The sequence below is a fragment of the Perna viridis genome, chromosome 3, assembly GCF_037379345.1.
Source record: "Perna viridis isolate PV_CMFRI_1.1 ecotype Kerala chromosome 3, ASM3737934v1, whole genome shotgun sequence".
Taxonomy (NCBI): domain Eukaryota; kingdom Metazoa; phylum Mollusca; class Bivalvia; order Mytilida; family Mytilidae; genus Perna; species Perna viridis.
The window spans coordinates 855,754-878,790 of record NC_142447.1 but is presented as its reverse complement, the minus strand read 5'-3'; the positions used below and the strand labels follow the sequence as shown (position 1 = coordinate 878,790).

Genomic DNA, 23,037 nt, shown 5'->3' with positions numbered 1-23,037 from the left:
TAATTTCTGTCATAACCAATCTGTAATTCTTGTCTTTACCACTATGTAATTCCTGTCATAACCACTATGTAATTCCTGCCTTAACCAATCTGTAATTCCTGTCTTAACGAAGCTGTAATTTCTGTAATAACCACTTTGTAATTCCTGTCATATCCAATCTGTAATTCCTGTCATAACTAATCTGTAATTCTTGTCTTTACCACTATGTAATTCCTGTCTTAACCAATCTATAATTCCTGTCATAACAAATCTGTAATTCCCGTCATAACCACTATGTAATTCCTGTCATATCCAATCTTTAATTCCTGTCATAACTAATCTGTAATTCCTGTCATAACCAATCTAATTCCTGTCATACCCAATCTATAATTCCTACCATATCCAATCTGTAATTCCTGTCATATTCAATCTGTAATTCCAATCATAACCAATCTATTATTCCTGTCATAACCACTATGTAATTCCTGTAATAATCAATCTGTACTTCCTGTCATATCCAATCTGTAATTCCTGTCATAACCAATCTGTAATTCCTGTCATATCAAATCCGTAATTCATGTCATAACCAATCTGTAATTCATGTCATAACCAATCTGTAATTCATGTCATAACCAATCTGTAATTCCTGTTATTACTAATCTGTAATTCCTGTCATAACCAATCTGTAATTCCTGTCATAACTAATAAGTAATTCATGTAATAACCAATATGTAAATCATGTTATAACCAATATGTAATTCATGTCATGTACTGTAAGAAGTACGATAAGCATGTAATTCGTCCTGTAGATATCCGCCAAAATTGACAACTAACTTTGAATACTACATATAAGTTGGGTATATCAATCATCATTAACGAAAGTATCGATGCATAAACAAATATTTATACTGTAACGAGGTGTACCAAAGATTAATCAAGAGAACCTAGATTTGAGCAGAAATCAAAAGAATATAATCATACACAACAAATAACATGAAATAACCAAAATAAAACTAACAAAAAACAAAAGCAAATGAGCAACCCGGACTCCTCCAAAAACTCTTAACGAGCATGTACCAGATGCATCGGTAGAGTAAGCGTCCTCTGCTTTTCTAGAAACACTCATAAAATGTTAAATCCGGGACAAAGTAACAACTGTTGTGATTGGCTGCTGTTAGTTCAGACAAAATTTCTACTTATTAGATCATCCCTTGACTATTTCTTCTTACTGCTGAATGACTTTCAAAATTAATTTCTGAATATTTATTTACCCATCCAATCAAAATCAGAACTGTCTATCTTTGGCCTTTCTATAAAGAACCGAATTAATTCCAAACATAAGATGGCTTTATTAAGCCATGTGTGCTATATAAATGACAGAATGAAGGCTGGAATGGCATCGTGTCTTCCGGTAATTAATAAATTCTTTGTTATAAGCACTCCCCTCCTTCCTCGAGAACGATCATCTCTGGGAGACAAAATCTGCTGTCATTTATACTAAAAATCATTATCTCTTTATTGTTGAACTTTAGTTTTAATCGGTAAACAATTTGTAAAATGGTCGGGCGGAAATGCTGTTATCCCGAAGACGGTGTTTGACAAATCAGACATGAGGCTCTGGTGGGGTCATATCCGGTTCTTGTTTATATATAATATTGATAATTCTGAAGCCATTCGTGCGAAACTCGCAAGAGTACTCAAAGACGTACTTGTAAAAACCATCCTCATTCTTAAATTGGTAGTATTCTTCTAGGATATTACTTAAGTTTAATTTATATTATAGTATGGATACCGACAACTTACTATGAATCCAGTTCGGATTTATAAAAAAATATTTCAAATGGGAGAATTCAAAATTTACTCTCAACTCAATTTTTGACCAATTTAATGACTGAAAACCAAAGGTTCGAGCAAAGGTCATGGGTTTGGGAAAAAAAGCCCAATTTGAAGTAAAGAAAGGTTTCGAGAAAACGACAATTTGAGATTAAAAAGGATTTGACAAAAATAGTAATATATGATTTGTTTATAAAAAACTTAACGTTATTATCTAACGTGATGTCCTCTTTGGTTTGTCTTCTCATAACTGTGGAAATCTCATAGAGCCTCGTTTTGTTGATGTGCTTTATTTTTCACAGTTTAATGAAAAACTAATTTTGCATCAAATCGCTTGGAAAAATCAATGCGTGATATTTTGATGATGAAATTCTAAAAGACATCGGTGATTACAGAATTGCGATTATAGCTGAGGGAATTTGACAATTATAAAAGATTTGATGACGATAAATAGCTATTAGACCATGTGAATGTGGCCCACATCACGACAGTTTACACGTATCGTTTACACGTATCGTTTACACGTATCGTTTACACGTATCGTTTACACGTATCGTTTACACGTATCGCTATGATGTATCCATCTGCACCATGAAAACTGATTTATTCAACGGGTCATAGTTTTCCTTTCCTCGTTTGTCTACCCCGGACTTGACTTTTTATGAGCAACTTGGTGGGTGTTTCCAGAAAGGCAGAGGACGCTTACCCTACCGGTGCACCTGGTCCATGCTCCCAGTTTTTAGTGGAGTCCGAGTAGCTCATTTGCTTTTGTAACTTTGTATGTATGTTTTTAGTTACTTTATATTCTTTGTTGTGCATGTCTGTTTTCCATGTCCGGTCTTTGTCCCTGGATTGCATTCCTTTTATTACCGCTATAACCTTGGTTCCCTTGATTACTCTTCAACGTCTTTTGCCAAATGCATCATGCGCTTCGGATAAAAATATAATCTAAGCAATCGAGTGGACCATTGTATGCAATTCCAATAAAAGTTCGATATTTTCTTTTTCAAGCTATACAAATTTTGCACGAGCTTCAGGCCAGGTCAGATCACAAGCGAATTTGACACCCGGCGACGTAAATGTATGTTTTTTTATCCTGCAAATGTATTTAATAACGAAAAAATCTCAACAAAAGATGACAAATTGTATCATGTTATGCAATCTTTTGTTCAAGGGATATATTCGCTATTTCATAGCTTTATAAGCTAGCGGAGTGATGCAATCATAATAAATCAGGAAGCGGGTATACGTCTTCAGGGGAGATAACTGAACGTGGACTGAACACCCTAAAACTGGTTACTTGTTTCCTACATTAGGTGTTGTTCAGAATGAAACAGATAAATAAGAGACAATATGATACAGTAATGATTTATTCCGATTCTAATAGGACTAGTTGCTTCATATTTTTTGAAAAGACGCACCTTATGAGTTGCACGGGGTGTTGGTTATGTGTCTTTCACTTTTTTTTACCGTGGCAGTGCTCTGTTTGAAGCTCGTAATATTAGAACACTGTTCACACCCTGTTTTTTTTTTGTTTTTTTTTTTATTTAAAGCATAGTATGGTGCTTTTCCCAAAATTTATTCTGTGTTTACTTATATCTTTAACTATGATGGAATGAAGTATCAGTAACATTTGCTTGTCCTGTTGACTTAATGAATCAGCTCTCAGACAGCTTTACAATCCGTCGTTAACAAGATTTCTATTGTTATAACAAATTGACAAGACAGTTTGTAAACAAAACCGGAACAATCAATATTACACTGAGAAAATAGAGATTGTCATGATTTTTTTGGTCTATTAATTCTTCAATGTAATTCACGATAAAAACAAATTTCTGTAAATTGAACGTGGCAGTTATTTTGTATTTTAAAAGGATTTTTGCATAATATATGGGAAGATCAAGAATTTTTTATACGGGTATTCCGATGCAGAAATGTATAAAAGGGATGGGGTCCAGACTATACACTGTAATTTGCCCATCTTTGCTCCAACTTTACTCAAGAACAAATTTTTCAACAAAAAGGAGAGATTCCAACCCCCGGAGGCCTCCTCCTGGATCTGCCAATTTCATACGCCGCAATTAATAATATCTTCAAACAAATTGATCACTTTACAATCTTAATTAGGCAAAGACAATAAAACACAAGATTACACATAAAGTGCTTCAAGAGGTATAAAATAGAATTTAGGGGCGGACTCAGGAGATGGTTCCGGGAATTGGAAAATTGCAAAATTTTGGCAAAATGAGCATATATTAGCTTGGACCCCCCTATTTTAATGGAATCCCTCCTTCTTTGAAAATCTCTGGGAGTTCTCATGTATCATTATCAACTTTTTCATACAGCAGGCAAGAAGAGCAATGAAAAAAAGAATCAAACACATAACATTTAATGAGACAATTTCAGGTGATTCTAATCTTCGCTATATTCGCAAAGGAATTGCGAAAATGAAAGCTCGCCAGATTTAAAACCAGACATTTTTTACATGTTTTTATTGATATTTTTGTTTGGGTAAACATGGTGTGCTTATCAGTAGCTTTTGGACTTACAGAAAAAGCAAGTACTCTTTCGAGGTAGATACAGTTTGTTGTTGTGTTTTTTTTATTATTGTCATATTTATTAAAGTTTTTGTATTGTGCATCGACCTCAAGAGTTAAATCCGAATTCAAGAGATTTTTATTCTTTTTTATTGCTCACTGCGCTCAGTCATGTTAACCCCGCCCCACGCTGTATATGCCTATCCCAAAGCCAGGAACTTGTAGTCAAGTGATTGTTGTTGTAATTTATGTTCATTGTTATTCGTTTTATGTTTAATATCTATAGATTAGGTAAATTTTCGTCTTTTATGAATAGTTTCACTTTATTTTTGGGCCTTTCACAGCTTGCTATATGGTATAGGTTTTGCCAATCATTGAAGACCGAGTGGTAACCTGTAGAAGTTTAATTGTTCATTGCTTGGTTTTTGTTGGACGACTGTCTCATTGGCAATCATACATGTACTATATCTCTTATTTTTATATTTTACTTATAGATCCCATTCCATTTAATCTGAAGACGCGAAAAATAATGACCGCGAAATTTTGCACTGGCGAAAATTGCACGCCATACGGTAAATGATGCTACAAGATACAATTTATATCATAGACTTAAAAGTACATGCAATAATAACCCTTCCAATAAAAAGCTCTAATTTATAGAATAAAATTACTACCATAGTTTTATAGATTCCGATTACCTTTAATGAAACACTGAATGTTTTGCCAACGATGTACTTGTTAAAATTATAATGAAATGTTCGTTTAAACGCAAATAATGATTATTGATTGACAAACTTTGTCATATTTGATTACATTTATTCAAAATTGAGTTATTCGTTTCCGAAACAAAATCATATATTTTTTAAATAAAAATTCGAGTATTTGATAGAATTCATTTCATCTGAGTGTTCATCTATGTATGGTATTAAGAAAATACGTTATAGGATATAATATTTCAGTGAAGCATCTGCGATGATATATTTTTGCATATTTCATATTTGAGAATATTTCATATTAGGGAATATTTCATGTTAAACATTTTGTCAATTTTATTAAATCAACTATATAAATCAAATTTCACTTAAAGATTGTATTTTCTAAGGATTAGAAAAGTCGTCAAGATCCGTTAAGCAACTCAAAAAGATTTTTTATGAAGACGTCAATTAAGGAATAAGATTATCAATAAGTGGATTATAAACGGGCTGCAGAGACGGAGATAATTCGGTATATAAACAAATTTCGCAGCCAGTTTAATCACTTCTGGTTTACAATACTATATATATATATATGGGATTCTCTTCTCTCTCACTTACAGGTATATGGTGGACTTTAATTCCAATAGATTTTTAATTCCTTTTTTTTCTTTGCAGTGAAATCGTAATGATTTGAATTTATTATTCACATTATTACGATTTCACAGTAGAGGAAATTTAGATTTTATTCAGTAAATTCATTTTATCAGGAAAACAATTTAATCCTTATTGCTTAGTACATCGTTGGGTTGGGTTATAAGTAGTTTTACAAATCGTATCTTAATTATTGAATGAAAATATTTCAGTTATTAGGTCAGAGGATCAAATAATGATAAATCAAATCCGTTTAACTTTATGTTACATTTAGTTATTTTGAAATGTTTATTGTTTTATTTATATATATATTGTTATTTTATCAATGACTTCTGGTTTACAATAAAATATATATCGGATTCTCTTCTCTCTCATTTACAGAGTGAGCCCATAGCCTTTTCGGTAGTTTTGTTTATGCTTCAAGTCCAAAAACAAGCATAACACATCACTCAATTATGCGAACCTTTTGAACATTGTTAAAAACGTGCCTTGGAGTAAATTTCAAACTATAGAACGATATAGTGATATCATATATATTTTTGTAAATTTATAAATATGTAATTCTGTATACAACCGAAGTGTTTGAGCAAATTTCTTGCATGACGTGTTTCGTTTTCGTTTTCGTTTTCACTTTCAGTTTTCTTTTATATTGCTAGAGTCAATAGGTCAACCATTTCGCTGTACCTGTGTATTATGCTGTTTGGGGCCAGCTGCACCATGCCCCGTGGTGTGAGGGTTTCCTCGTCGTTCATTGAAAACTCACTGGTGGCTTGAGCTGACATTTTCCTCCTTTTGGGGGTGTTGACTCTGAAATATTCACCATATCCAGTCTCGTTATATTATAGATAAATATGTATTTTATTCATATAAGTATGATTATCAAATGTAAAATTATACTTAATAAGTAAAATTATACTTAATTAAGTATAATTTTACATTTGATAATCATACTTATATGAATAAAATACATATTATAGATAAATATGTATTTTATTCATATAAGTATGATTATCATATGTAAAATTATACTTAATAAAATCCAAGGCTTTTTTAATGTCAAAACTGTCCTTTAAACTGCTCTAACATGCCTCTTAAACTTCAAAACAAATCTACGTCTTCTAAACCTTAATTTTATCTACGTCTTCTAAGCGTTAATTTTATCAAGCCAAAACAAACAAAAAAAGAGCGTTATGCGTAAAATGGCAGAACCTTTCTACGAGAATTATACATTGATTGATTTTGCTTGTTATAACCAATGACTTGTAAAAACTGTTGGTCTCTGACTTCGCAGCAGTTTGGCTGAAACAAATACAGAAGTTATTTGATAAGTATAGAAATACTTGTTAATGAATAGCGATAGTAACACGTGGAGGTGTGAATGTAAACATTGAAACAGTGTTTTATATATCAGATATTGTAATGGCTATTGAGATGATTCCTTGAATCGGTAAGTTATATCATTAAACTCGTGTATCATTGTCAGTAAGCAATGTAGGAATTTCAAAATTAAAAAAATATATATATATATGATTTTATTACATAACACTAGAAAGAGATTTTAATCGTTATTGTTTTATTTCAATGGTTTTGTATTTTATTTATTTGTGAGCTTTTGTTCATCGTTATTTGTAATTTCCAATTAACCGCATTTGGTATAGGAATGTGAGGATAGCGATGTCGTCATCTCATTTTTATTAACTCAGTCTGTGTTTTAATGTGAGCAACAAAAGAGCAATGCAAATCCGTTGTGAGTGTTTTGCAAGGAATCTTTAATATACATGATTTCGATCGTAGTGGTAAAAGACGTATAAAACACAAGCATGAAAGATTGAATTAGTTGTAGACATCGTCCATCACTGTCAAATAATGTCGCCGAAACTGAAATAAAGTCGAGCATATTGTTCGATATAAAAAATGAATAATTTCTTATAAATCACGACAAAAATGTTTCCATGACGGGAGAAAATAAATCAGACTCAAAGGCAAATAGTGTAGAACTAGGCTGGAGAGATTACATAGGTGGGTCCAAAAGGGGTAGCCAAACCCCCTCTTTTTTGTTTGAAAGTTTGGTCACTGGAGCGAGTACCTCTTTGGCAATTCAGTTTCCTCTTTCGAAATTTGCTACTGGATTGTTTAAAAAAAATATCAAGATAAAATTAATGAAATGATACAGACATTGGCATTGGCCAAAAAGAGGCACATTATACCTCAAGATAGAAAAAAATAACACCGATAAAAACAGAATAGCAAAAATAAAGGATCATTATATTAAACTGGAATGTTTCTTTTTTTAATTTTGGTAGTAGAAGGAAGATTCAGTTTTGATAGTAGAAGGAAGATTTAGCATTGGCCATTTTCTATTATGTCATATTCCATTATTTTATAATATTACTCTCAAAGGAAAAAGGCAGTTTTGATTTTAATTTGTTACACAAGAAAAAATGAATTGTTTTATGAAAAGCATTGAGTTTCATGACACATAATGAAAGAAGATACGGCTATGTTTTAGGATAACAACAAAATTAAATGACACGGTCTTGGATTCACTTGTACGTTTATCTTTTTTTTTCATTTTAATATCGGTAATCATTTACAAGTTTTTAAATAACAGCGGTCACTTTTGCCATGAACACATTATTTCTTCCATTCGTGTTTACGAGGGTTCAACTTATCTGAGACGACAAAAAGAATTTACAAAAGTATTCTCCCTTGATCTGTTTGATAATAGACTCATTTGAAATTATATCCCGTATGAACCCTAATATATAAATTTTAAATGTGTTGAAAACAATAAAGTCAAACCGAACATTTTTGTCAATGAAGTTATCAGGGAGTATTCATATACAGAATCACACTCACAAATTTTAGCCAGTGCTCGATTAAACAAACTTGACGTGATCCATTTATTACATCTATATTTTCTCCTTTTTATTAAAACTTAACAATTCATGTTACTATAAATGAATATGCTACCAAAAGACATAAGTTTCAAATGAAAATTAAAATAAGTCGATTTGATGTGAAATTAACCCTTTAATTGCTGTTTGCGTTGGTCAATGCCTTTTATTAACAGACTTATTACTGCAATGTTTGAGCATAAGAAAGGATGTAAAAATCTACGAAACTGTGGGTTTCAGTCTAATGCTGTCTTTGCGACGTATTCTTAATTGACAAATATGTAAAACGTTAAAGTTATTCGCTATTATACAAGACATTTATTGATACGAAGTCATAGCATCAATGGAAGCATTTCTCTGACAAGATCAATGTTAATGACTTTTTAACTATAAATACGTACAGTCTAATGCATAATGCATTTAAAATTAAATTCTTCATCAAAAGTAGTCGCAAAGTGCAACTTGATTCTGATTTTTTTAAATCAAACATGTGAGAAAATGTTCAGCCAACACAGAGCTTTTAAATTCATATGAACTGAAATGATGCGGTATTTTTAAATGATACAATCTCGACTTTGATCTACCCGTGATACATAGCTTACATTAAATGTTCCTATCCGAAGAGGTATCGATTTTCAATTTACTAAATGCGAGGGTGTCCAAGTACAAACTGAATATTGCACCCCGAACGTCTTTTAAGAACTTCCGGTTTTTCATTACAATTTTGTTCAGTGGACATAAGCAGTACTTGCGTCAGTAGCGCCGAAGAAAAGGTTCGATGTTTGAATAAAATAATGGAACATGGCGATATTTGACTTTATATATTCAACATAGGAATATTTGCATTTAAACAGACCAATCAATAAGTCAATTAGCTTCCGAATGTTTTGATACTTTTCTTCAGGTTCTATCACGTGTTTCTAATATGTTTAATCTCCTTTCAAAGTTTTCAACGTTTATTTCGAATGATACTAATAATTGATCAGTAATGTTTATATGACACACGTTTCAAAAGGTGGCAGGTCGTTTGCTGTAAACGTCATCATTTTATCCCTAATTAGCCTTATTTGCTTCGCTAGCTTTCACTACAAATACAACAGTACTGCAAATGACTAGGAGTCGATAGACGCTATGTTTAAACAACACGATAACAAAGTTGAAAAAGATAGCACTTTCCGTATATCCGTAACACCCTTCATTCCGTGTATTATAAAGCTAGGACATCGTTGCTTCTAGCCGATAATTCGGTTGTCTTCGTAGATATAAACCACAAAAATTCCCCGAAAATTTCGTGATACAGTATTAACCAATCATTTGCAAGACATGAGTGACGCTGACCATCAACTGACTGTTCCTATATTTGGTTTAATTTTCGTTTTCGTGCTAACATATATACTCAATACTGTTAGCCCCGGTTTGCACACGTATGTGATATTTGTAACATATGACGGACTGAGAGGTTTTTTTTTAAGTCATTGGCTATCATTTAGGGTCCCACACGGACTGTGTAAAGCATCAATTGAAAGCGTTTACACAGACCCTCTGCATATTCATACCCGTGAATGTGGGTCATGGTGTATTCGGGGAAATTAGTTGTCATGTGACCACGTTCATTTGTTAAATTCATTATCACGCGATTTAATGCCGATCCGTGATCTAGTGATCCAATTTGTGATCTGCACGCTATGTTAGTGTATTGTACAGCCTACAGCATTTGCCGAATCTTTGATCCAGCGAAATACTTTTTGGGATAAAATCCACACTTTTCAGTGCGTGTAAGACAACTTGGTGCATACATGCCACCCAATTGATGAAAAATCTCCAAGGCCGAAAAAAATAAGGTTTCCGGTCACCATTCTCAAATTTTGTAGGGTTGGTAGATATAGGGATTTTGTTTTTTCATTTCTTGAAATGAAATAAGACATAGTGACACCAAACTCAGAATACAACGTAAATAAAATAAGCAAACTTTAAGACTAAACATGACTAGACTTAGTGCACGGACTAATCCATCTTGGAATTCGGCGCTTGATATATTTTTTTGCTTTGACGGTGGTGGTCAAAAACAATCTCAAGTACCGAATCCCAAATGGATTATCCACGACCAAAAGCATACTTACGGCATATGTGTTTACAATCTATTCTAAATATAAACAACCAATATTTCTAACTCCTTGTTTTTTTCATCTACGATAGACATCTTTGGCCTTATTTTCGTCTTTTTTTCTGAAATTTTTTTACTTATTTTTTTTTTCAAAATTAAAAATAAAAATATGTAGGTAGAGGTGTGAAAGAGGGTTGGTAGGGTTACCGGAAATATAACATTTTTTCAGGCCTAAGCGGATGGTCTCTACAGCAGTGCTAGAGGTTGTCCGGCAAACTATTTGCTGACTTAGTTGGGGTATGGAGGAATTGACGAAATATATACAAATAATATGAGTTTGGGTTTTGGATATCCAAATCGGTTCTTAAATCGATTTTTTTTTTCAAATTGTTAAATATTTTTTCAATGGAAAAATGCTCATGAAGCCATGAGGTATGTAGATTCTTCAAATTGCATTTTATTAAGAACACAAGTTGAATATGGTCCATATTTCTTCACATTTTGCTGCAGGGAAAACTTGGACCTTCCTTTTACATATCTTTTAGGAGGTTATGTTCCATACAGTACGCGTATAAATTATCATGTATATGAACTTTTCGACGTGACTTTATGTACACGTTATTGTGTGTAAATAGTTTATGAACTGTACGACGGGTTCGTCAAGTCTAAGTATGTTTTATACATGTACAAAAGTACATAAAGGTTTAACTGGCTTTTGAAATTACTCAAGATTCTCCCTTAATATTATCTCTCCATTGGAAATGGTCAAATTTAATTTTCAACATCTGAGCTTTTGCATAACAAGTGGAGAAATAGTTTTGGAAATAAAAATGAGGTTGTAGTAATCTCTTTTTCTGAGCTCATTTTATTATGATATTATACACATATATGCATGTTAGTTAAAATACATTGCACACGTAATGTTCTTAAAAAATGTTTTATACCTATAGTGATGTCAGATGATGTTTTATACCCATAGTGATGTCAGATGATGTTTTATACCCATAGTGAGGTCAGATGTTTTCCTTCGAGTATTTAATAGACATTGATATTAAATTACACAGTTAGATTTACTGTATGATCATAGATGTACGAGTAACAACATACACTCAATCAAAAATGTTTTCTGTTGAGTACATGGCGGCTGTAAGTGGGAATTTTTTTTTCATTATGCAGTTTTATCATCTTTTCCTATAGAACTAGGACTCGTGTAAAACCAAAGACCTTATAGATGTTAATTCTTAGCAAATCACAAACTACTAATTTGGTCCTAAGGAAGAGTAATCGACAGGCCTTTAGGGAAAAGCAAATGGAGCATGTCCAAACCCCGAATCTGCATATATATATATGTTTATATTTAATATAATAGTGTCATCGGCGGCGTCCGTGTCGTCGTTGTCCATATTCACACGGTTATCGTGTGATGACTTTATAGTTATGGTTGATCAATTGTCATGAAATGTTGATATGATTTTACTAACTACCAAAGGAATGCTCCTATTTGAGTTTATGACCCCTTCCATTTTAAAATCAGGGCCCTCCATGTAACTGACAGATAACACACTGTTAGTTTCTGTTAATTTTAAAAAAAACTAAGAGACCAGAATTTTACCAAGCTAACCAACAAAAAGTGAAATGGTCAATCTTTAACATGGCATATCGAGTTCAACATATCCATGTAAGTACATCTTCAAGGAAGAAGCATTGTAATATGTATATGATTTGTCTTATGGTTATGGCAAGCCATTGTGGAATTTGTTCCCCATTTATTGATATTTATTTAGTAACACATATTAATGGATATTTATGAATATGCGCACAATTCAATTATTGATATCAATAAATGGAGGAGTTTTCTAGACAATGAAAACACATTCAAGACAAAACGTATATATGTTCTAATTTGCTCTTCGGGCAATACCAATCTGCGTCCATACTTTCCCCTCGGGCTATACCAATCTGGGTCCATACTTGCCACTCGGGCATTACCAGTCTGTGTCCACACTTGTTATAAAAAAAACAATGGAAAAAGTGGACTTACCGTGAAAAGGGCAAATGAAACCACATAGAATAAAATAAAATTATACCAAGAATATAAAACCAAAACCAAAGACCATTCTAGTTTTAAATGAGGTCTACAGACAACAACAACCGATATCCATAATGTTTATAAATTTGAAAAAAGAGAATAAAATGGACAAATCATAGTTATTTAAGTAGCACTCCGGCTAAGAATCATGGCTGGAAAGTATACATATTTTTATTATGACATTTTTTTAAATGTTTAAGTAAACAGACAGTTACATGTGGATTTCCATAGAACCCTTGTTCATAGGAGATAAAAATAAGTAAGACACTGAGTCTTAAAGACCAATCTGTGTTCCATTTTTTATCATTTTCTTATCTTTCAGCAGCAGTGACTATACATAGACATTATGATCATCAAAGATTTTGTATCACCAGCCAAGTTTTCCGGATGTTTGACAAAATGTCGACAGTCTCGGAAGCTGGTCCTTATTATAGTTTTCATCGCTCTGTTCCTGGATAATATGCTTCTTACCACAGTAGGTAAGTACATGGTGATAAATTATAGCTGTTACCATCTTTAGAAATTCGGTGTTTTTTAACAGATTATACGAAACAACCTGGTTAAGGACATTTATAGGCGGTTAACAGAAAGTTTGGAACATTTGTTATAGTGTAAGTTCTCATAGATTAACTTTCAAATTAAGATCTAATAAGATTTAATGTATATTCATAATTTTTGAAAAGGGTTACAGGAAATAACCTGGTAACGGATACTTTACCCTTAAAAGCAGTTAAAAAAAGTGTGGAATATTTCATATAGTGTAATAGATTATAGTCTGAATTATTTTCTTTTTCTTAATCAAAACGTTATTTAGTATTTAATTATTTGAATTGCGCACTCAAGACCCATCAACTTTGTAATTTAACGGTCAAACACCACTTCCCCAATTTAAATATTTATGTTGTGCAGTTGACATATATTGGTTTGTATCACTGGAAAATTGAGAGATCCCTTTTATAAAATTTCGAATGCAAAGATGTGGCACTGTTTTGTTACACCACGACATTCCCGTCTTGTATCTGACATCTATTTTGTTTCAGTACCAATAGTACCTAACTTCCTACGGAAACTAGATTACCCGTTTGAATACATGAATGTATCACGACCGCTTCCAAGTAATGCTACAAAAATATGTAAAAATGAAACAGTGCCAATAGAATTGTGTGAAAATTCAACATCAGCGTCATTGACTACGTACGAAACTATAACTGTTACAATGATACGAAAAGCTGAGCTAGGTAATGAGAATGTTCGTGTGGGATTAATGTTTGCGTCTAAAGCCATAGTTCAGTTGGTAACCAATCCTTTCATTGGACCACTAACTAATAGGTGAGTAATCGAAGTTTGATGACAAAAACTTATCTTTCCGGTGTGTTGCATTCTGGACTTACAACATCCACTGAAGAACAATAACTACTTCGTAGAAATGTATATAACATCAGAGCATAGATACAACATTAAGCAAACATAAAACATATACACCTAAAGCAAGAGTTTCCAAAAATGAAAATAAGATATTTGAGCTGCAATTAAACATACAAAAAAGGGCCAAATGCAACAATAAAGACAGCGTTATTGGTTTGTTTTCCACATGAAACTGGTCATGTCACACCGATAAAAGTGGTGCTCATTGATATAAAATCAGTTTCTTTTAATCTTTGGTTTCAGGATCGGATATACAATACCACTGTTTACCGGTTTCTTTGTTATGTTTGTTTCCACAATTAGTAAGTATATTCTAAATTCGAAGATTTTTATTTTTTATTCTCTGATTTACCCATCTAGCATATGAACGCTCAACATTATCCATGCGTAAGTTATCTCGAATTAAATCGCGTTTCAGACTAAAATGACAAAATTGCAATATTAAATGAGCGCTGCGGCAGTAGTGTTTGCATAGTCAATAATTTAAATGCTTTTACCATATGACAGTAAATATTTAAGTTTCAGTCCCCGTAAGAATCAGGCAGTAGGTGAAACAAGGTTTAAAAACAGTGTAATTTGACTATTTGCACCATCAGAATGAGGGAGAACAGACAAGATTTTCCTTATCATGCTGGACCATTGAGTTATAATTTCATTGAAATGCACTGAAAATAAACATTTCAAGGGCAGATAACTGTCAAAAACTCATTTTTTTCTAACATTCTATTGAACAATTTCTGAGCAAATCCAGTGATGCAGAGATCAAAAAGTGGTCTTTTCAAATAGAGAAAGCATCCTTGAGTGATATTTTATTGTCACATCGGTGGAGTTATAACATGCATGTTTCTGATTTTTCCCATTTTGCCCGATTCTTACAAACGCTTATACACTTAATTACTGTCTTAATCAGACATTTGTTGTAATGCGTTTTATTACAGTTTTAATGTAAAGACAAAATACTATTGAAATCCCTGTAAAAAATATCAAGACGTCTTCATGTAATAGTCTAGTATTATTATAGCAGTGTTTTATCGAATATTCCCAGTGTAATAAATTTCGATAATTCACACTGTGAAATAAATTCGGTAATTTCACTCTCGGACTTTCTCCCGCCAAGACGTCACAACTTTGATATCAATCCGCCAATCACAGAATTTAAAATTCATATTGAAAATATGGATAAATTATGAAGAAAATCGGTATAATAAATAGGATAATCAATTGTTTATCGTGAATAACCACAATATGATCACTCGTGCCAAGAACGCGTGAGGATTTAACTCGTGAAATCTAGGCGTTCTTCGGCACTCGTGATAATTTTGTGGTTATTCACTCTGTTGAATTAATGATCCTATTATTCTAGCAACTTTTAGCAAAAAATCCAATTCATTTATACATGTTATATTTAACATTCAATTTCACTGTCGCCAAATTAACACTTATTTAAGTATGAAAAAAAAGCCTTCAAAGAAATCCTGATAAAACGTGATTTTTTACAATCTGGATTTGTGTTAAACAAAAGGAGTATCAAGTCCGAGTACCATTCGGTTTTGCTTCATATTGATAACAATCTTGAAAGTATTTACTATTTTGTATTTAAGTTAAAACTCTGGTGCATTTGTTGCTTTCCACCATACCCGTTTTTTCTATTGGCGGTTCTTGATTTCTTTAATAAGTTGTATCTTGTTTGTACACCTCCAAAGTCATTACAAAATAATGCCCAAAAGTATAATAAAAATGTCCTTATATGATAACTTTCAATAATCACATGAAAGGTGCGTTTTCAGTTAATTGAACTTTTATTTGTTTCTGTTTTTTTTTTTTTTAGTATTTGCATTTGGAGAAAATTACACAATATTATTTATAGCAAGAGCTGTCCAAGGCATAGGATCATCGTGTTCCAGTGTAGCAGGTATCTTACTAGCATTTGTATCAGCAAAAGTGTCAATGCACTCAGAGTTTCCACACACGTGTATTGGCTCACGAAGAGATTTTGGAAGAAAAAGCATTAAACTAGTTGTCCTACCTTGTTTTTCATTTTCCTTTCTTCATAGTCTATATATACCCCTTTTTACGTACCTATGGGTCATTATTTCAATTCATTTTTAAGGGAAATCAGGAGCACCAGGGTCGAACCGAACATAATCAACTAGACGAAAAGACTATAGACACATTCAAAAAGAAACATGAAATAACAAATAGACTTGCGTAGAATAAAAAAATAAATGAACAACAAAAAAACAAAAAAAACTGGAAGCATGGATCAGGTACATCGGTATACTAAGCGTCCTCTGCTTTCTAAACAATACAAAATATCTTCATATTTTTACTCACCATTTAATTAAGTATTGTTTCTGCTATTTTCGTAACATTTTTTAGAATCTGCGTCCATTTCAGAAAGACGTGCTAGCTTGAAGTTAACTTGAAAATACATCGAATTTATGAATTATAATCTTAAAGCATAATATTTTAATCAAATAAATGATAAAATTATACATAGAAGCACTGGGATTAGGTTATATGTAGCGAACAAATATTCTAAGTAATTTATAGGTTTTGCAAAGTATATAATCACCAAAAACATGCATCAGTTCACTATTTAACGTATTCGTTACGTTGATGCTGAACTTAAATTTACATTAAATTAAACACATATACATTGCCTAAAATGACATATATATTTCATTTATCTACAAGTTTAAAGTTCGATTTATAATTTCCAAGTACAATAATCATGCGGCTTACATTCCACCATGTGATAAAACACCACGAAAACATGGTTGATATTAATTTCTTCCAAAGTTAACAATATCTTTATTCTATGAGCTTATTTTGTCTATGGTCGTCATCATGAACTCGTGGAACTTACGGTGTATCAATCTACACAAACTGATTTGTTCAACGAGTCACGGCTTTCCTTTTCTTACGTCTACCCTGGACTTAACTTTTTATGAGCAACTCGGCGGGTATTTCTAGAAAAGCACAGGTCGCTTAACCTACCGATGCACCTGGTCCATGTTCCCAGTTTTAGTGGTGTTCGAGTTATTTAATTTTGTAACTTTGTATGTATTATTTTGGTTATTTTATGTTCTTTGTTGTTTGGGTCTGTTTTCCATGTATGGTCTTTGTCATTGGATGAAATTCTTTCGATTTCGGCTAGAATCTTGGTTACTCTTACATAATTCAAATTTCGAGTCAAATTTCATCAGAAGCACACAATATATATTTTTTTATGTATTTATATTACAATTATTTAAATTTGAATATAAATAGATGTCCATTTTTTTTTGTAGATTCTGTGCTGTGGAATACCAATGGTCTTTTTGTTTTAATCTTTAATTTGGTTATTTCCTGGTTGAAAACAGTAAAAATGCTACACATGAGAATCCGATGGTTTACAACACACACACACACACACATATATATATATATTAGTTTACATATGTTTATCGTGGATATGAATCATGTTTTTATCAAACATATGATTACTAGTATTGTATGGTTTCAAGCCAGAATCAAATGATTATAGTATGACTATCTAATGTGAATTATCATATGATTATCATATAATTATCATATGACTTGAGCATCATATGATTATCATATGGGGCACATTTTTTTCTGTGTATACTTTTACTAAGTTTGGAAAAAAGTGATCGTAACAAAGCTTTGATGTTTGGCTTAAAGATTGCACAGGTTTTCAATATTAAAGAAGCAGGCTGTTTATTGAGTTAGTCAAATGTCAATCTGGAGAGTTACTTAAACCATGTAGAAGCTACCCCAGAAATGTAATAAATTCTCTTCATTTTAGGTATGGGAATGTTAGCTGAGAGATATCCTGATGACAGAGAACGTGGCAATGCCATGGGTATAGCTCTAGGTGGTCTTGCAATGGGAGTTCTCGGTAATGCACACACTTTTATCAAATTATACTTTTGATAAAACATTTTGAAAGTAAATTTCTATTTTTAAAGTGATGATATTTTGGTTTTTTACAACACAACTAAGAGTGTCTGTTGCTGATCAAATCAATATGGCGTCTACGGCGTTTGACACTGGCTTTTTGGCATTGTTACGATCGTGGAAATTGTGTTTATTGTACTGAGTAGGAAATATGTTTAATTCAAATTTCTACAACAAATTATCAACTTACATACTGCAATGTTTATCCAGTTAGGGTTCATAAATAGTTTACAAACCTTTTTACATGTATCGTGCATAAGTAAGTCCAAATGGTTCGTAAACGTAAAAATATCGTGCAATTTACCCACGATCGTACTTGCATTAGAGCTAAATATATAAAAATGACATTGCTCTACTACAGAAAATGTTACGAACTTGCAAAATGGTTGTCTTTTATATCAAATGTAAACATCAATTGACAAATTTAACTTGATGGAATCAATTTGCAATAAAAGAAAACTTAAAGCAGAAAACGTAAAATTATGTGAGTCAAATAGGGATGGCGTTTGATGAATTAGGCAAAATTACTCAGCTTAATTTATATCTTTTAAACTCAAATAGTAACTTTCTTTTTTGCAGTATATCAATGGAACAAATCTCAATGAATAAAAGCAGTTTAAAACGAACTCTTTTAACTTCAAATGCTTTTTTTTATATTCTTCATTTACAACATTTAACCATTCATCATGACATTAATCGAACGGTCTTCAGTTTTTAGGTGAATGTTGTAATTTTTGTAAGTTGATAAGTTCCGAGAAAATTGAGTTCAGTACGTAATGTTCATATGTACGGGGCGTTAATATCATAATTCAGCCTTAATATACAGCGTTTTATTTTCCCGATGCCATATTGTGTTGACCAGCAACAGCATATAAACTATATATAATGTTGTCCCTAACACCCACTTGACCAATCAGAACAACAACAAAAACATTATGTACATAAATGGAATTGCAATTATTAATTTTGGTACTTTGTTCATATTATAAAAATTATTTTACGTCTGTTTTCCAGTTGGTCCAACGTTTGGAGGTTTTATGTATGAGTTTGCCGGAAAGGAAGCGCCATTTTTAGTTTTAGCTGCGCTTGCTTTATTAGATGGAGGTTAGTTCAACTTAAAGTTATTTATCTAATAGTCTTATATCTAATATTTATCTAATGTTCGTGTAGAGAAAGTTTGTCAAACTAATCAGCATACTATTTCAGTCCCTAATTGCCGTTAAATTCGGAACTAATTTCTTTTGTCGTTCTTATTTCAATAATATACACGAACAGACAAGGGTTAAGTACAAAATGTCATATATTAAAAATGCTGACAAAATATTCCGTTTCGCCAAAATGCAAGTAAAGCAGTTATATTGTATTAATGAGGTACTATCCTCCATTTTTACTCCTATCAATAAGTACTGTAACGTCTGTTTGTTTCACACAATGAAGCGTATACCAAAGCAAGCACACACACACACACACACACACACACACACTATTAAAATATTGCACAATACCATTATTTACAAATTAGATGGAACACTAATAAATTTATATGAATAGTCGCAAAATATGCAGTACAAACACACCTTTAAAGGTTTAATATCGATGTTTTATTGCATACTTACTTGTGGGCAAAATTACACGTGTCGTGCTTTGTACGGACGGTTAATTTAAATGCAAATAATATCACTGTAAATTTTATCAATTACTTAAGTTACAGAAAACTCAATTTAAGCAATAAAATTCAACAAATATTTTTAAACAGTGACTTCGTCCCTTTTTGACATTTGATTCTAAAGTTAAATGGTATACGTAAATCAAGGATCGACACCTAATGGATAAAAACAACGGTTGTCTGGTATGAAAGGGATCTGCCAAGCTTTATGTAAATTTATCCCTCATATACAATTATGAGTGGGGCAAGGGAAGCATTTTATTTATTTGATTTCATTTGATAAAAGATATTTGATTCCAAAATATTGATTCAGACCTATTCCATTAGTGGTTGTCTTTGTAAAACAGCTCTGGTTTCTAAAAATTAATGAAATTATACAGTTTGAAACTGCAGTCATTTCTGTCCACAAATGATCATTTTGTTTTCCTGTAGTCAAAGTGTAGTTATCATTAGATAAACAAGTGTGATTTAAATCACAAAATTAATACTTCAATCCATAAGTGATTTTAACAATTAAAACAGCTTGGAAAACTGTACAGTGGCACAATTCTATAATATATCGTTAATGCATGACCATCTGATCCGGAGAAGTTACCTGGAAGTATTTATTTTCCCCTAATATTCATCCAAATATCTTTTTTATAACAAAGCTTAAATGTTTGTTTGAAATGATGTTTTGCTATCGATGGTGTCATGGAGTTGAAGCTCTAGGTGCACAAAGTAATTTCATACATGTACATGACTACTTATGTCATATCTAGAAATTTATATATGCCTTTTGATAATATAACTATTGTATATTCAACTAGACAAAATAAGGTTTTAATAGGAAAGTTCACAAAATACAATATTTTTTAGCCCAAGTAAAATGTATGCGAGGGCAAGCAACACACTAAAATCATTCTTTTACTGCACATGTTGATTCATTTAAATGGAATATTGTTATAAAGGATAAAATAGCACTCTGTTTATTTAAATATTTATCATATCGCACTGAAATGATAAGGGTGTCGAAAAGTACAAATTAGCCTTAAAACAGTTTCTTTAAATACTTCTCCGAAATAGTTGCGTGAATGTACCCTTTTATTTAATTGAGTTACAAAAAAGTTTGTCACGAAATCTTCAAGTTTTTAAATCCGCAGATGCTGACATTTACAAACGTTAGAATTCGACCTGAAGTTTTGTTTGAACGCATATGTGTCCCTAAACCACATATAAACTGCGATGATGTGCGTGGTATTTACTCAACCTTAGCAATTATACAAACTCCTTTAATGAAAATGTTTATGAATAAGACTGAAAGAAGCGGTTTATTTATTTGATTTGATTCGATGGGTGATATTTGATTTCACAATATTGATTCAATCGTTATAGCATAGACAGATCGCATTAGAAACTCTCTTCATTTGAGATTCTCTACTAAAACAGCTAACATATAACTTCCGATTTGGAAAAGATTGCTTTTAATTCTTAACGGTAATTGCATTTTCCTCGATGTTCTCCATCGGAATATGTATAATAAATCATGAAATTCAATGCATCTCGTGTAACCTTCGGTATTTAAAACCAATCTGAGTTCAGCGATTATCGCGATACGTTGAGTTTTATCCAATGTTACTTTGGTCCAAACTAAATGGTTTGTCTATAAAAATTATAATTATACTAATTACATAACGCAAGTTAAGGCTTGATAAAGTCGACGTTTCTGATATTCTGGTGAAGTTATTGATTACGAATGAATATTAAAATGCATTTCGCTGAACTTGGGTTATTTTTATAACAATTTGATTTGCACAACTGGAGCAAATGGAAAAGGACACAAGTTAGTAAAATTTATTAAGTCTCCCGTGATGTTTTTTTTTAATATAATATATCACATACTACAAGAATATACAATTATGGGATATAAAGTCAAACAACCTAACAGACGTTAAATGTAACAATAAAAACTAATACAATAAGTATGACATGTAATAGTTCATTTTCGAACCCGACGATTCAACGTATTTTAAACGACGAGGAAAGGCTTTGATTTCGTGATAAATGTAAAATCTTTTTCAACGATTGCTACATTTATTTTGTGTGAAAGATCTTGAAGCCCAAATAAGAGAATACTACTTTCTTTTTCTAGGATAGCCAATTCAGTTTATGAATTAATTCATTTCGGATACTGAGTATTTTTATTTACGGTATACTACGGTTTAGTTTTTATTTTCGGTATTCTACGGTTTAGTTTTTATTTTATTTATTTTTCAAAGCATGTGTTACTTTTTATTAGGTAACCTGGACAAGGGCCATGTGAGCTATTGACAGCACTTGGCGTCCGTCGTCTTAACATTTTTTCAAAACTTTGAAACTGCTTGACCAATTAAAACCAAACTTTGTGTGAATGGTCTTTAGGGTATGTTGCAAAGAACTGATGTGGGGATTTTTGATCCGTTGACAAAACATAGCTGCCGGTTCTAAAAATAAAACATAGGGGTCAGACAGAAGCTTTTCACAATTATCTCCAAAACCGTTATATTTAGCAAAATTCTGACACTTAAGTAAGCTGGAGTGCTACTTTAGTAGTATATGATATGGAATGGCAAATAAATAAAAACCGAACAAATGAAAGATGCTACTATGTTTCTGATTTGGTACATTTCATTTTTTACTATGCGAATTATGGGCATGAATTCTATCATATTCTAAGCGGGTTCTTTCAGTGAGTGGAAAAATAATACCACTCTTTATTATTGTATATCCCGATCTTCTTTGTAGTACTTCAGATGTTTGCGTTACAACCATCAGTAAAGCCAGAGTCTCACGAAGGGGAGTCTCTCGGAACACTCATCAAAGATCCGTATATACTCATAGCTGCTGGTAAGATTAACTTTAATATTTTTTTACAATTTATTCGAAGAAATAACATAAGAAGGCCAAAAAGCTCATACAAGATGTGTTTTCAAAGAATCATACGTTGATCATGTACACAAGGAAGTGTTCACATTTGTTGAGCATTCCCAAATTGATTGCTGTCGAGAAATAAGAAAATAATTTTAGTTAAATCGTAGTCGTTCGTGGCAACATTTTGTTTTTAATTTTACTTAATTACTATATATTTGGTTTCCTAAAATAGTTATCTTTAAACTAAATGATGTTGCCTGCTTCCAAAAACTGCTCAGGAATAACTTTGGTAAAAACAACTCACCCGAT

The 23,037-nt window shown here is 32.1% G+C and overlaps 1 protein-coding gene across 4 annotated transcripts in view; it reads left to right on the top strand.

Moving 5' to 3' along the window:
- The window catches only part of LOC148620567 (synaptic vesicular amine transporter-like), a 41,662-nt gene that overhangs the window by 12,476 nt on the left and 6,149 nt on the right, over positions 1-23,037 (top strand). For 2 of the 4 annotated variants that reach the window (XM_088574226.1, XM_088574223.1), the window contains exons 2-8: positions 13,111-13,264; positions 13,826-14,114; positions 14,454-14,512; positions 16,039-16,122; positions 18,022-18,114; positions 19,188-19,277; positions 22,603-22,704. In XM_088574226.1, the coding sequence (XP_088430352.1) occupies positions 13,132-13,264; positions 13,826-14,114; positions 14,454-14,512; positions 16,039-16,122; positions 18,022-18,114; positions 19,188-19,277; positions 22,603-22,704 (850 nt within the window). In that variant the 5' untranslated portion in view covers positions 13,111-13,131. Of the gene's footprint in view, positions 1-7,010; positions 7,143-13,107; positions 13,265-13,825; positions 14,115-14,453; positions 14,513-16,038; positions 16,123-18,021; positions 18,115-19,187; positions 19,278-22,602; positions 22,705-23,037 lie in introns of those variants that run through there. The other 2 variants (XM_088574225.1, XM_088574224.1) reach the window with 2 other exon arrangements.